The sequence below is a fragment of the Thalassophryne amazonica genome, chromosome 19 (assembly GCF_902500255.1).
Source record: "Thalassophryne amazonica chromosome 19, fThaAma1.1, whole genome shotgun sequence".
NCBI classification, from domain to species: domain Eukaryota; kingdom Metazoa; phylum Chordata; class Actinopteri; order Batrachoidiformes; family Batrachoididae; genus Thalassophryne; species Thalassophryne amazonica.
In genome coordinates this window covers 13,259,100-13,275,285 of record NC_047121.1, presented here as the reverse complement: position 1 = coordinate 13,275,285, position 16,186 = coordinate 13,259,100, and the positions used below count along the sequence as shown (strand labels likewise).

At 40.7% G+C, this 16,186-nt stretch overlaps 1 protein-coding gene across 2 annotated transcripts in view; it reads left to right on the top strand.

The window, feature by feature from the left end:
* The window catches only part of loxl3b (lysyl oxidase-like 3b), an 84,384-nt gene that overhangs the window by 29,568 nt on the left and 38,630 nt on the right, over nt 1–16,186 (top strand). Inside the window, exons 5-6 of one of the 2 annotated variants that reach the window (XM_034160023.1) lie at nt 6,553–6,618; nt 14,380–14,436. The exons of the other annotated variant lie outside the window; for it this stretch is intronic. Of the exons in view, the coding sequence (XP_034015914.1) occupies nt 6,553–6,618; nt 14,380–14,436 (123 nt within the window). The remainder of the gene's footprint in view (nt 1–6,552; nt 6,619–14,379; nt 14,437–16,186) is intronic. 2 annotated transcript variants of the gene reach the window in all.

Here is a 16,186-nt window from a genome sequence, read left to right as displayed (position 1 = left end):
GGATCTAGCAACTCTGAGCCCCTGACTTGCAGTCCTCATCAGAGCCAGTAGTTGCATTAAAATCACCCATGACATTTCACCTCTGAGGCAGTTGTCAATCACAGAGTGAAGGTGTCCCTCATAGGTCTTCCTCACAGAGACATCACTCATCGCAGTCGGAGCATAGACAGAGACAACAGGCACAACACCCAGTGAATGACTGAGTCTGTCTCATAACACACTCACTGACAGGGGTAACATCTGATACTATTGAAAGGAGTTGGTTTATCACAGCAACTACCACTCCTTCCATATGCCAACTGTTGGAACGACCACACAAAAAGTAGGTGCATCCACTCATAGAGATCTGGCCACTTTCAGGTCTCTGAGTTTTCCAAGCTCCCTCAACAGCAGTTGAAGTTGGTCATCCTTGCTGAGTGAAAACATATTCCAGATGCCCACCCACATGAGCGGCCTCAGATTTGGATGTGGGCGCCACCATGCAGTGGACGACCCCTCACTGAGAGAGAGAGTAAAATGAGGAGTATTACTTGCATTGATGAGCAGTGGTGGGCACAGTTCCGCTAATCTGCTAACTACTAATTAGCAAAGCTAAATTTTCGTTAGCGGATTATCTTTTCATCTAATTTTAAAACCATCAGCGGCTTAATTAGCTTCCATGAAATTTAGTTCCGCTAACTTTCAGTCCACTAACATTTCTATAACATTAACAACACTCCTAAACTAGCATGTACTACAATAACAATAATAAAAAACAAATCCAAAACTCCCACAGTGCATTGCTGCAATGCATTTTGGGACAGTTTGTCTGCTTTAAAATCAATCAATTCAATCAATCAATTTTTTTATATAGCGCCAAATCACAACAAACAGTTGCCCCAAGGCGCTTTATATTGTAAGGCAAGGCCATACAATAATTATGTCAAAACGACCCCCTGTGAGCAAGCACTTGGCTACAGTGGGAAGGAAAAACTCCCTTTTAACAGGAAGAAACCTCCAGCAGAACCAGGCTCAGGGAGGGGCAGTCTTCTGCTGGGACTGGTTGGGGCTGAGGGAGAGAACCAGGAAAAAGACATGCTGTGGAGGGGAGCAGAGATCGATCACTAATGATTAAATGCAGAGTGCATACAGAGCAAAAAGAGAAAGAAACAGTGCATCATGGGAACCCCCCAGCAGTCTACGTCTATAGCAGCATAACTAAGGGATGGTTCAGGGTCACCTGATCCAGCCCTAACTATAAGCTTTAGCAAAAAGGAAAGTTTTAAGCCTAATCTTAAAAGTAGAGAGGGTGTCTGTCTCCCTGATCTGAATTGGGAGCTGGTTCCACAGGAGAGGAGCCTGAAAGCTGAAGGCTCTGCCTCCCATTCTACTCTTACAAACCCTAGGAACTACAAGTAAGCCTGCAGTCTGAGAGCGAAGCGCTCTATTGGGGTGATATGGTACTACGAGGTCCCTAAGATAAGATGGGACCTGATTATTCAAAACCTTATAAGTAAGAAGAAGAATCTTAAATTCTATTCTAGAATTAATAGGAAGCCAATGAAGAGAGGCCAATATGGGTGAGATATGCTCTCTCCTTCTAGTCCCCGTCAGTACTCTAGCTGCAGCATTTTGAATTAACTGAAGGCTTTTTAGGGAACTTTTAGGACAACCTGATAATAACGAATTACAATAGTCCAGCCTAGAGGAAATAAATGCATGAATTAGTTTTTCAGCATCACTCTGAGACAAGACCTTTCTGATTTTAGAGATATTGCGTAAATGCAAAAAAGCAGTCCTACATATTTGTTTAATATGCGCTTTGAATGACATATCCTGATCAAAAATGACTCCAAGATTTCTCACAGTATTACTAGAGGTCAGGGTAATGCCATCCAGAGTAAGGATCTGGTTAGACACCATGTTTCTAAGATTTGTGGGGCCAAGTACAATAACTTCAGTTTTATCTGAGTTTAAAAGCAGGAAATTAGAGGTCATCCATGTCTTTATGTCTGTAAGACAATCCTGCAGTTTAGCTAATTGGTGTGTGTCCTCTGGCTTCATGGATAGATAAAGCTGGGTATCATCTGCGTAACAATGAAAATTTAAGCAATACCGTCTAATAGTACTGCCTAAGGGAAGCATGTATAAAGTGAATAAAATTGGTCCTAGCACAGAACCTTGTGGAACTCCATAATTAACTTTAGTCTGTGAAGAAGATTCCCCATTTACATGAACAAATTGTAATCTATTAGACAAATATGATTCAAACCACCGCAGCGCAGTGCCTTTAATACCTATGGCATGCTCTAATCTCTGTAATAAAATTTTATGGTCAACAGTATCAAAAGCAGCACTGAGGTCTAACAGAACAAGCACAGAGATGAGTCCACTGTCCGAGGCCATAAGAAGATCATTTGTAACCTTCACTAATGCTGTTTCTGTACTATGATGAATTCTAAAACCTGACTGAAACTCTTCAAATAGACCATTCCTCTGCAGATGATCAGTTAGCTGTTTTACAACTACCCTTTCAAGAATTTTTGAGAGAAAAGGAAGGTTGGAGATTGGCCTATAATTAGCTAAGATAGCTGGGTCAAGTGATGGCTTTTTAAGTAATGGTTTAATTACTGCCACCTTAAAAGCCTGTGGTACATAGCCAACTAACAAAGATAGATTGATCATATTTAAGATCGAAGCATTAAATAATGGTAGGGCTTCCTTGAGCAGCCTGGTAGGAATGGGGTCTAATAAACATGTTGATGGTTTGGATGAAGTAACTAATGAAAATAACTCAGACAGAACAATCGGAGAGAAAGAGTCTAACCAAATACCGGCATCACTGAAAGCAGCCAAAGATAACGATACGTCTTTGGGATGGTTATGAGTAATTTTTTCTCTAATAGTTAAAATTTTGTTAGCAAAGAAAGTCATGAAGTCATTACTAGTTAAAGTTAATAGAATACTCAGCTCAATAGAGCTCTGACTCTTTGTCAGCCTGGCTACAGTGCTGAAAAGAAACCTGGGGTTGTTCTTATTTTCTTCAATTAGTGATGAGTAGAAAGATGTCCTAGCTTTACGGAGGGCTTTTTTATAGAGCAACAGACTCTTTTTCCAGGCTAAGTGAAGATCTTCTAAATTAGTGAGACGCCATTTCCTCTCCAACTTACGGGTTATCTGCTTTATCTGCTACGAGTTTGTGAGTTATACCACGGAGTCAGGCACTTCTGATTTAAAGCTCTCTTTTTCAGAGGAGCTACAGCATCCAAAGTTGTCTTCAATGAGGATGTAAAACTATTGACGAGATACTCTATCTCCCTTACAGAGTTTAGGTAGCTACTCTGCACTGTGTTGGTATATGGCATTAGAGAACATAAAGAAGGAATCATATCCTTAAACCTAGTTACAGCGCTTTCTGAAAGACTTCTAGTGTAATGAAACTTATTCCCCACTGCTGGGTAGTCCATCAGAGTAAATGTAAATGTTATTAAGAAATGATCAGACAGAAGGGAGTTTTCAGGGAATACTGTTAAGTCTTCTATTTCCATACCATAAGTCAGAACAAGATCTAAGATATGATTAAAGTGGTGGGTGGACTCATTTACTTTTTGAGCAAAGCCAATAGAGTCTAATAATAGATTAAATGCAGTGTTGAGGCTGTCATTCTCAGCATCTGTGTGGATGTTAAAATCGCCCACTATAATTATCTTATCTGAGCTAAGCACTAAGTCAGACAAAAGGTCTGAAAATTCACAGAGAAACTCACAGTAACGACCAGGTGGACGATAGATAATAACAAATAAAACTGGTTTTTGGGACTTCCAATTTGGATGGACAAGACTAAGAGACAAGCTTTCAAATGAATTAAAGCTCTGTCTGGGTTTTTGATTAATTAATAAGCTGGAATGGAAGATTGCTGTTAATCCTCCGCCCCGGCCCGTGCTACGAGCATTCTGACAGTTAGTGTGACTCGGGGGTGTTGACTCATTTAAACTAACATATTCATCCTGCTGTAACCAGGTTTCTGTTAGGCAGAATAAATCAATATGTTGATCAATTATTATATCATTGACCAACAGGGACTTAGAAGAGAGAGACCTAATGTTTAATAGACCACATTTAACTGTTTTAGTCTGTGGTGCAGTTGAAGGTGCTATATTATTTTTTCTTTTTGAATTTTTATGCTTAAATAGATTTTTGCTGGTTATTGGTAGTCTGCGAGCAGGCACCGTCTCTACGGGGATGGGGTAATGAGGGGATGGCAGGGGGAGAGAAGCTGCAGAGAGGTGTGTAAGACTACAACTCTGCTTCCTGGTCCCAACCCTGGATAGTCACGGTTTGGAGGATTTAAGAAAATTGGCCAGATTTCTAGAAATGAGAGCTACTCCATCCAAAGTGGGATGGATGCCGTCTCTCCTAACAAGACCAGGTTTTCCCCAGAAGCTTTGCCAATTATCTATGAAGCCCACCTCATTTTAAAAGACAGCATGTACATGCAAACCTTTACTTTTTTAAGTGAAAAGATACTTATTCACAGGGTTAATACTTGCAAATGCACAGAGGGTGATCTACAAATAGTCCTTGATTTGCACTCATCTTTTGTGATCCACAAACACAAATTTCTGATTTGGAACTTTTGTGTTGGTTTTTACAAATAGATGTGTATTTCGGAAATATGTAATTTTTTCCATTTGTGGAAAAAAAAAAGCATTTGCAAAACTGAAAATTCTGTTTGTGAAGTGTGACTCAGTATGTTGGCCGCTTTTCACACATACAGCAGATGTCACAGCAGAAGCTCAAAATTGAGGTCAGGTGCATCCTGTTTCCACTGATGATCCTTGAGATGTTTCTACAGCTTAGTTGGAGTCCACTTGGGGTAAATTCAGTTGATTGGACATGATTTGGAAAGACACACACCTGTCTATATATAAGGTCCCACAGTTGACAGTGCATGTCAGAGCACAAACATGAAGTCAAAGGAATTGTCTCTAGACCTTTCAGACAGGATTGTCTCGAGGCAGAAATCTGGGGAAGGGTACAGAAACAGTTCTGCTGCTTTGAACATCCAAATGTGCACAGTGACCTCCATCATTTATAAATGGAAGAAGTTTGGATCCACCAGGACTCTCCCTAGAGCTGGTTGCCCATGTAAACTGAGCGATCGGGGGAGAAGGGCCTTAGTCAGGGAGGTGACCTAGAACCCGATGGTCACTCTGTCAGAGCTCCAGCATTCTTCTGGAGAGAGAGGAGAACCTTCCAGAAGGACAACCATCTCTGCAGCAATCCACCAATCAGGCCTGTATGGTAGAGTGGCCAGACGGAAGCCACTCCTTAGTAAAAGGCACATGGCCGCCCACCTGGAGTTTGCCAAAGGAGCAGTCGTGAATTCCCTCCCACTTCATCCTGGACCCCGATCTCATCTGTGACTTTCATGTTGCCAATCCTGCTGCTCCTGGGCCATCTGGACCCTTTTTTTTTTGTTTTGGGGGGTGGTACTGTCAGGATGTGAGTTTTTGCCTGGTTTTGTTTTTATAGTTTTGCCAGGTTTCTGTTGTTTCTCTATCGACTTACTCTCTTGTTGGGGTTTTTCCAACTTGGGTTTATCTGTCCCTCTCTCTCTTGTCTGTCTCTCCTGTTTCTTGGTGGTGGGCATCTCCCCCTCTCTGGCCATACCCTTATTCTGGTGCATTCCACACACACCTGCTCCTAATCTCCCAATCTTGCCCTGCTCCCTCGCCAGATTGCTGCGTCCTGTACTTTCTCTCCAGCTCTGTTTTTGTGTATTTTGACCTGCTTGCCTCTTGTGTATTTTGACCACCTGCCTGTATTACATCCTTGAGTTTTAACATGTTCCATGTACTTTTGCTCTTGCTGGACTGCATTTTGGGTACAGGACCCTGTTTACTACTTCAGTAAACTGTTTTTACACACAGAGCTCTGGTGTCGTGTCCTGCATTTATGTCCAGCCATTCCGTTTAACTGGACCTGATCCAGTCTTTAGATGACGTTGAGGCTGCGGCCCGCTCTGTTTAATAATAAAATTAATTTAAAAGGGTAGAAAGCATAGTAACATACTATCCCAGTATGCTAGCCATACTAAAGGGAAAATAAGTGCGTCCTAAGTCTGGACTTGAAAGTCTCCACAGAATGTGACTGTTTTATTGATGCAGGGAGATCATTCCACAGAACAGGGGCACGATAAGAGAAAGTTCTGTGACCCACAGACTTTTTATTCACCCTACGGACACAAAGTAGTTCTGTACCCTGAGAACACAGAGCCCGGGCCATATGTAGGGTTTAAGGAGGTCAGCTAGATAGGGAGGTGCCAGTCCATGAACAATTTTGTAGGTTAGTAACAGAACCTTAAAATCTGATCTCACAGGGACAAGAAACCAGTGAAGAGATGCCAGAATAGGTTTAATGTGGTCAAACTTTCTGCTTCCTGTCAAAAGTCTGGCAGCAGCATTTTGAACCAAAAAAAAAAACATTTGGCACCTGCCACCTGGCTGCCTGTTGTCTGTGTGTGTCGTCTCTCTCCTGTTTCTGATGAATCTGGTTGTCTCACTGTTGCAGACAACTGAAAAAACAAGCAGCTGAGAAGGTCTCCAGGCCAAAGGTTAATGTTTCAGCCCGTGGAAGGTACACTGTGGTAGGACAACCCACTGTAGCTGTGACTGTGGGTTTCCTGGAGGAGTAGACAGCTTGTTCTTCTAGCTTGTCACCCTCTGCCGTTTCTCTGATGTCACACTATAATCATGTGTAGCATATAGATTATAGGTTGGATTGTATTTTATTTTAAGTTTTGGCCATGGTTGCATTATTAACAGGCTGAAGTTCTTTTCATTTCTGGATCATATTTCTTTCTTTCAAGCACATTTCTAGTGATGTGGCACTAACAGCACAAACTGACTCCCAATCAAGGGGGTACATCCTTGGGTTTTATCATATAGAGTCATATTTACACACTAAATTTTGCAGTGTTAAATTAACACTGCAGCAGCTGCATATAAGTCCATTAAACCAGTAACAAACAGGATGTAATAACTCTATTTGTAATGGTCAGATTGATTTAACACTATGACTTTGCTGATTTGACACTATGACAGACTTAATTTAACATGATAACAAGGTTGTTTTAATACCACAATAGAGTTGATCTATCAGTATGATAAATGATTTAACACTAATGACAGAATTGATTTGACAGGACATCAAATCAAGTCCTGTCAAATCACTCACAGAGTGCTGATTTAACACCACAGAGTTGATTTAACACTATTAAAGACTGGATTTAACAAAATGGCAGTGTTGATTTGACAGTATTTTGAATAGGACCATATGTACTTCCTGCAGTGTTAATTTAACACTAAAATCTACTGCATACTAACTACCAAGTGAAGTGCAAATTCATTTTTCATGGTAACAAGTTCATTCAGATACAACAATTCCAATGAAGTTGGGACGTTGTGTAACATATAAATGAAAACAGAATACAATGATTTGCAAATCCTCTTCAACATATATTCAATTGAATACACCACAAAGACAAGATATTTAATGTTCAAACTGATAAACTTTATTGTTTTTGTGCAAATATTTGCTCATTTTGAAATGGATGCCTGCAACACATTTCAAAAAAGCTGGGACAGTGGTATGTTTACCACTGTGTTACATCACCTTTCCTTCTAACAACACTCAATAAGCATTTGGGAACTGAGGACACTAATTGTTGAAGCTTTGTAGGTGGAATTCTTCCCATTCTTGCTTGATGTACGACTTCAGCTGTTCAACAGTCCGGGGTCTCCGTTGTCATATTTTGCGCTTGATAATGCGCCACACATTTTCAATGGGCGACAGGTCTGGACTGCAGGCAGGCCGGTCTAGTATCCACACTCTTTTACTCTGAAGCCACGCTGTTGTAACACGTGCAGAATGTGGCTTGGCATCGTCTTCTGAAAGAAGCAGGGACGTCCCTGAAAAAGACGTTGCTTGGATGGCAGCATGTGTTGCTCCAAAACCTGGATGTACCTTTCAGCATTGATGGTGCCATCACAGCTGTGTAAGTTGTCCATGCCATGGGCACTAACACACCCCCATACCATCACAGATGCTGGCTGTTGAACTTTGTGCTGGTAACAATCTGGATGGTCTTTTTCCTCTTTTGTCCGGAGGACACGACGGCCATGATTTCCAAAAACAATTTGAAATGTGGACTCATCAGACCACAGCACACTTTTCCACTTTGCATCTGTCCATTTCAAATGAGTTTGGGTCCAGAGAAGGCAGCGGCATTTCTGGATGTTGTTGATGTATGACTTTCACTTTGCATGGTAGAGTTTTAACTTGCACTTGTAGATGTAGTGGTGAACTGTGTTAACTGACAATGGTTTTCTGAAATGTTCCTGAGCCCACGTGGTAAGATCCTTTACACAATGATGTCAGTTTTTTAATGCAGTGCTGCCTGAGGGATTGAAGGTCACGGGCATTCAATGTGGGTTTTTTCGGCCTTGTCGCTTAAATGTAGAAAGTTCTCCAGATTCTCTGAATTTTTACCTCCGCCAAGGAGGTAAAAATTTGCAACACAAATTTGCTTCTGTTTGTCAGCAGGATAACTCAAAACGTTTTGTACGGATTTTGATGAAATTTTGTGGAGTGGTTGGAAATGACAAGAGGAACAAGTCATTAAATTTTAGTGGTGATCCGATCTGGATCCCGATGCTAACATGTTAGCATGTCTTTTAAGATTAGGCTTAAAACTTTCCTTTTTGCTAAAGCTTATAGTTAGGGCTGGATCAGGTGACCCTGAACCATCCCTTAGTTATGCTGCTATAGCCATGATGCCATGATGCACTGTTTCTTTCTCTTTTTGCTTTGTATGCACCACTCTGCATTTAATCATTAGTGACTGATCTCTGCTCTCTTCCACAGCATGTCTTTTTCCTGATTCTCTCCCCTCAGCCCTAACCAGTCCCAGCAGAAGACTGCCCCTCCCTGAGCCTGGTTCTGCTGGAGTTTTCTTCCTGTTAAAAGGGAGTTTTTCCTTCCCACTGTCGCCAAGTGCTTGCTCACAGGGGTTCGTTTTGACCGTTGGGGTTTTTCTGTAATTATTGTATGGCTTTTGCCTTACAATATAAAGCGTCTTGGGGCAACTGTTGTTGTGATTTGGCGCTATATAAATAAAATTGATTTTGATTTGATTTGATTTGATGTCTGTGGAATTTTCAATGTTTAAAGTTAGCATTAAGCAGTTGCAGCTGTCATCACGTTCGGGTGCATTTGTTTTCAAATTGTAATATTTCTTAAATGTATTTTTGTTTATATATTAATAATATAATGATTATTATATACAATTTTACAGAAAGAGACAAAAAGAAATAGATCACTGTGCCAAGGAGGGAATCTCTTTAGGGTCAGTGACCCTATGGCCTAGTTTAGAGAAGTGTTTCATAAATGTAAAAAAATTCATATATTTGCAGTTTAGTTGAATAATAAATTGAATTTTGTCTCTTATTTGTTTTTGTCTATAAGCACATGCAATATCAATATCAGTGCTCAGATGACTAGCTTCTGGGAAAGGTGCAAGTTGCAATAAACTGTGATGCCAAGTGCTAAGGATACATGCTATCCAGTCACAGCAGATTAAACTTTTTTTTACTACTGAGCAAACATCATTGTTAGACTGTTTTAGGTTCAATGATTCCACGGCGTGTAGATGTTATGGCGTCAGTGACCCCATGGCCTTGGCGGAGGTTTGCACTCTCTGAGTGCTTCTAGTCTGGTTATATTATGGACTGTAGATGATGGAATCCCTAAATTCCTTGCAATTGAATGTTGAGAAACATTGTTCTTAAATTGTTGGACTATTTTTTCATGCAGTTATTCACAAAGTGGTAATCCTCGCCCCATCTTTGCTTCTGAATGGCTGAGACCTTTGGGGATGCTCCTTTTATACCCAATCATGAGTGTCCTCAGTTTCCAAATACTTATTGAGTGTTGTTAGAAGGAAAGGTGATGTAACACAGTGGTAAATATACCACTGTCCCAGCTTTTTTGAAACATGTTGCAGGCATCCATTTCAAAATAAGCAGATATTTGCACAAAAACAAAAAATTCTATCAGTTTGAACATTAAATATCTTGTCTTTGTGGTGTATTCAATTGAATATAGATTGAAACGGATTTACAAATCATTGTATTCTGTTTTTATTTACATTTCACACAATGTCCCACCTTCACTGGAATTGGGGTTGTATTTTTTATCATTTGGGTTACTGCTGAAGCCCTTTGTGATGCAGCAGATGTTGACAATCTGTGCTGCACGAGTGACCTGACTAGTTTTCCCAAATGACTCGTTATAACTTAATGCAACACCTGGAAATCCGACTTGTCATATGGCATGCTTTTTGGTTTTGGAAGAGGTCTCCATCTTGGATTCTTCAACTGAACCAGACAGAGATCTGAGTCCAGGTTTGTCTATAGCTGATCTCTACGTCCATCATTAAACACATATTTTCCCCATTGCTTTCACAAGATAACGGAATAATGTTCTCATGATCTTGGAATGCAAAACTTTTATTTTAATAACAGAAGATAACTAAGAAGATATTTTTAGTCTACAGGTTTCAATCATGGCTGGTATTTGTAACATAAAGCATGCAGGCACATATTGATCACCACATTATAATTCTGTTCCATCCTGACCTGATGCAGACTGTGCTTTGGAAAATGTCCATATTACCATATATCATCTAAGGAGACTTTACAGTGATGGTGTTCACAACTGACCCCATGACTTCATGGATAATGTGTGATGACAAAGACTTTTAAGGATCTATGATATTTTCTCACCAAGTGTGAGGTTTAAATTAAAACTTGCACTGACAAAGTTTAGGAACCCACTTACTGTTTTTGCAGCAGGGGAAACTCCTGCTGCAAAAACAGTAAGTGGGTTCTGCTGGGTTCTGCTGGATTCTACTGCCATAAAATTTCAAAAAGTCTTGACCATGTTAAAGCTACAGTGTGTAGGATTTAGCGTCATCTAGTGGTGAGGGTGCAGATTGCATCATGCCGTTCTCCATCACAATTTTGTTTCCCTTCATGTTTTTCACTTCTTGGGTGACAAGGATTCATGCAGATCCGAGGTGTATCTGCATGTTGATTTGGCACAAGTTTAATGCCAGATGCCTTTCCTGACACAGCTCCACATGATATGGAGAATGGGGAGGAGCAAGATTTGAACCGGGAACCTTCCACATGGTAAACAAGTGCCTGGCCACCTCCGCTGTCCATAAGCCATTTTATTAGCACCCAAAATCCTACACGCTGTAGCTTCAGGAAGCAATTTTTAAATTGGACCCCACAAATAGAAACCCCCCACCCACCCACACACGCACGTCATTTCCATTAGAACAAATGTTTGATTTTCTAGCAACGCTGCAAAATCAGAGCATAAACATTGTATTTTATCATTACATTTTATTTCACATTCATTCAGCATTTACAGTGAGGAAAATAAGTATTTGATCCACTGTCAATTTTGCAGGTCTTCCCACCACCAAAGAATGGAGACGTCTGTCATTTTTATCATAGGTACACGTCAACTGTGAGAGACAGAATAAAAAAAAAAAAAAATCAGAAAATCACATTGTATGATTTTTAAATAATGAATTTGCATTTTATTGTATGAAATAAGTATTTGATCCAATAGAAAAACAGATCTTAATATTTGGTACAGAAACCTTTGTTTGCAGTTCCAGAGGTCAGACGTTTCCTGTAGTTCTTGACCAAGTTTTCACACACTGCAGCAGGGATTTTGGTCCACTCCTCCATACAGATCTTCCAGGTTTGGAGTTTCAGCTCCCTCCAAAGATTTTCTATTGAGTTCAGATCTGGAGACTGGCCAGGCCACTCCAGGACCTTGAAATGCTTCTTACAACACCACTCCTTAGTTGGCCTGGCTGTGTGTTTGGGGTCATTGTCATGCTGGAAGGCCCAGCTATGATCCATCTTCAGTGTTCTTCCTGAAGGAAGGAGGTTGTTTGCCAAACTCGAATGAAACATGACACCATCCATCTTCCCTTCAATACAGTGCAGTCGTCCTGCCCCCTTTGCAGAAAAGCACCCCCAAAAAGTGATGTTTCCACCCCCATGCTTCCCGGTTTGGGCAGTGTTTTTGGGGTTGTTCTCATCCTCCAAACACGGCGAGTGGACTTTATACCAAAAAGCTCTATTTTGGTCTCATCTGACCACATGACCTTCTCCCATGCCTCCTCTGGATCATCCAGATGGTCACTGGTGAACTTCAAACGGACCTGAACATGTGCTGGCTTGAGCAGGGGGACCTTGCTGCCCTGAAGGAATTTAAACCATGACGGCGTTGTGTGTTACTCATGTAATCTTTGTGACTGTGGTCCCAGCTCTCTTCAGGTCATTAACCAGGTCCTCTTGTGTAGTTCTGGGCTGTCTCAGAATCATCCTTACCCCACAACGTGAGCTCTTGCATGGAGCCCCAAACCAAGGAAGACTGACAGTCATCTTGTGTTTCTTCCACTTTCTAATAAATAATCATAACAGTTGTTGTCTTCTCACCAAGCTGCTTGCCTGTTGTCCTGTAGTCCATCCCAACTTTGTGCAGGTCTACAGTTTTGTCCCTGGTGTCCTTAGAGAGCTCTTTAATCTTGGTCATGGTGGACAGGTTGGAGTGTGATTGACTGAGTGTGTGAGCAGGTGTCTTTTATACAGGTAACAAGTTCAAACAGGTGCAATTAATACAGGTAAAGAGTGCAGAATAAGAGGGCTTCTAAAACAAAATTATCAGGTCTGTGAGAGCCAGAATTCTTGCTGGTTGGTAGGGGTTCAAATACTTATTTCACACAATAAAATGCAAATTAATTATTTAGAAATCATACAATGTGATTTTCAGCTTTTTTTTTAAGATTCTGTCTCTCACAGTTGAAGTGTACCTACGATAAAAATGACAGACCTCTACATTCTTTGTAGGTTGGAAAACTTGCAAAATCGACAGTGGATCAAATACTTACTTTCCTCACTGTAGAACACTGTAGCTAATTCTGGATGTGGACAATATCAACATGTGGGCAGACCAGCGGCATCAAACTATTACTAAAAAACAAAAAACATACAAAGAAACAAAATGCAGCACAGACACTTTGGCCTTAACTTTATTTTTTTCTGTTATTTGCACTTGGGGCAGCACGGTGGCTTAGTGGTTATCACTGTTGCCTCACAGTGAGAAGATCGTGGGTTCAATTCCCACCTGTGGCCTTTCTGTGTGGAGTTTGCATGTTCTCCCCATGTTTGTGTGGGTTTCCTCCGGGTGCTCCGGTGTCCTCCCACATCCAAAGACATGTGGGTTAGGTTGATTGGAATCTTTAAATTGTTAAATTGTAAATAGGTGTGCGAGTGGGTGTGAATGTGTTTGTTTGTCTGTTTGTGGCCCTGTGACAGACTGGCATCCTGTCCTGGATGAACCTCACACTCTATGACTGCTGGGATAGGCTCCAGCCCCCCCTTGGACTAAGCAGTTGAAGATGAGTGTGTGTGTGTGTATTTGCAGCTGAGTTGAACATGGCGGCTGTATGTATCATGTGCCAGGACAGCGCCAATAAAAGAACTTGAACAGTCATTCAGTAGTGTGAATACAAAACTTTGGTTATTCATAATTTCTTTACATAGAACATTATACTGATTAAGGAAATTGAACACAACTGAAAACAGATCAAACCTTCAATAAAGTCTTTCATAAAAGCCAAGAAATGTTTCTATGTCAGTACTTAAAAAGTGTAGCATAACTGTAAACAGATTTATCCCAAAAGTCAGCTGTCCTCTTTATATGTGGTTCCACACGGGTCAGCGTCCTAGTGTGTTTCTTAATACACCTCTTCCCATCAGAAAGCAATTCCATATGATGGCAAACCAATTCAATGTGGTACCCAGAGGTACACATTGACAGTAGTACTACTAGTAGTAGTACAGTAATAGCAGGGTTGTGTGTACTAACACTATGTGATCATGTTTTATGTGTCACAAAGGAGCACCTGCTGATAAAATGTGTCTAAATAACCATCAGTAATGTTAAATGATTGATGATTCTTTGTCTGTGTTTATGTGTATCAGAAGGATGTGTCCATTTCAACAAATCCTTTCCTCTTTAGTGACCGTTTTTTATGTATAATATTAATGTGTAATATTAAATATTTTGCATAAAAAAGTAAAAGTGAAATAATTGATTAAAACGGGTGTGTTGAAAATGACACATGCTTCTAAACAGGAAATGGGTTTTAACCATGTATAAAAATGTGCATTATGTAACTTTTCCTCCTCTGATTTTCTCCTTTTTCCCCTTTTTCACTGTGTGGTCTAACTCATGTTTACATTGCAGGCAGACATCCAAAGCTAAAGCTAACGCTAAGCCTAAACAGAGCAGCGCTGGCAAAAGGTAATCCAAGGACAAACTGTTCACAGGGTCACTTCTCTTTCATACAAGGTGGGCCGCCACGCCAGCAAGAAAAAGTCATTTATCTGGACGCTGACAACGTTTTTGGATTTTAGCTGCGTATGGACAGACTTTATATCCAAAATCCTGTGAATGGTGCAGTAATGAACAGTACTTATCACATGTGGTTCTTACTTTTAATAGAGGAAAAGTAATCAGATGGATGGATGTTGTTTGCATGTGCAGGTGTGGGTTGTTTCCTTGTTACCTCATTTACCATTAGAATGGAACACAGTAGAGGGCATTCCTCCGCCAAGGCGCCACAGTCATGTTTCGTTCATCCTGTGCCACTCTAGTGGACGGTGCCAGTCTGAAAATACATTCTTGTCCACCAGATCCAGGTTATTATCTGAGTTTTGAGTTAAGTTACTTTATTCTGACTTTCAATACAACGACTGCATTGTGCCAGATGTAGTGTTGATTAAAAAAAAACAGGTCATAATTTGAGATGTTTTGTGTATCTGGATCTGGACCAACATATACCAATGGGCAGACAATCACAGGATACTGAATCCTCTTCTTTGATCCTGATCTTTGATCAGAGTCATTCATCTTTGATTGTGTTCCTGATCTTATAGCTTGATTGCTGAACTTAGGTCCTGATTGCAGATGCTTGATCCTGACTGGTGTTTTTTTTTTTATTTTTTATCTAGATCCACACCAGAATTTAATTAGTTCTTCCTTGGTCAGTGCCTCATCCTGCCACCAAGCACCATGAAGTTCAGTTGGTTGGATTTGTTGTAATCCTGCTAACAAGCAATCAGAGAACTGAGTGAAACAATAAATAAAACTGTGTTGATGGAAATACTTAAAGGGATTAAATATCTAGAATTTAACATCAAGTGTTATATTATGCATATGGCCTGCAGTGTTATGTCGGTTAATATGAAGCCTAATGAGCTGTTACTGGCAGTGACACAAGCCGTCGTTAGACTGATAAACAAAAACAAACTAAGACACACACACACACACACACACACACACACACACACACACACACACACACACACACACACACACACACACACACACAGAGAGAGAGAGAGAGAGCGAGAGAGACTGCATAAACACGAGTGTTGCCAACATTTTCCAAAAAATAAATATACACGGTTGAGCTCAGGAAAACCAAAAGGCCTCAACAGTCCTAGAGTAGAAGTGGAGGGAATGTGGCGGGAGAATGGTTTCACCAAAGGAATAAAGTCTGGTCACAGCGCTTTGTCAGATTCCACTGAATGTGGAATTCCACACCCCTATTTATTTCCCTGTCTGGAATGAAACAGTAAGAAAAGAAATTTAACCGAATGTGAGTTATAGATGAAGTTGAGTAAATGAAGTGAAGTGAAGTGGAGATACACAGGGATATTTTATTTGGTACCCTATCAACTGAAGCGGGAGCAGCGCACACACACCGAAGAGAATGAGGTGCAGCTGACAGTGTATGACATCACAACTATACGCACGCATTAACTGACAAATACTGAACACAGGGAGACAATCGGGGCTTGTTAAGAAACTCTAGTTTCACCATCAAGAAACAAAAATTATCATAATAATAACAGAAAACATATTTGAGTGTGCACATGCCCATTCAGAACAATTAACGTGAATAAGTTCATCACACATGTGCCAGATGGGGGCATGAATGCGGGGTGACACAGGGGGATTGTCTGTGGCATATGGGTAGGGATAGGGG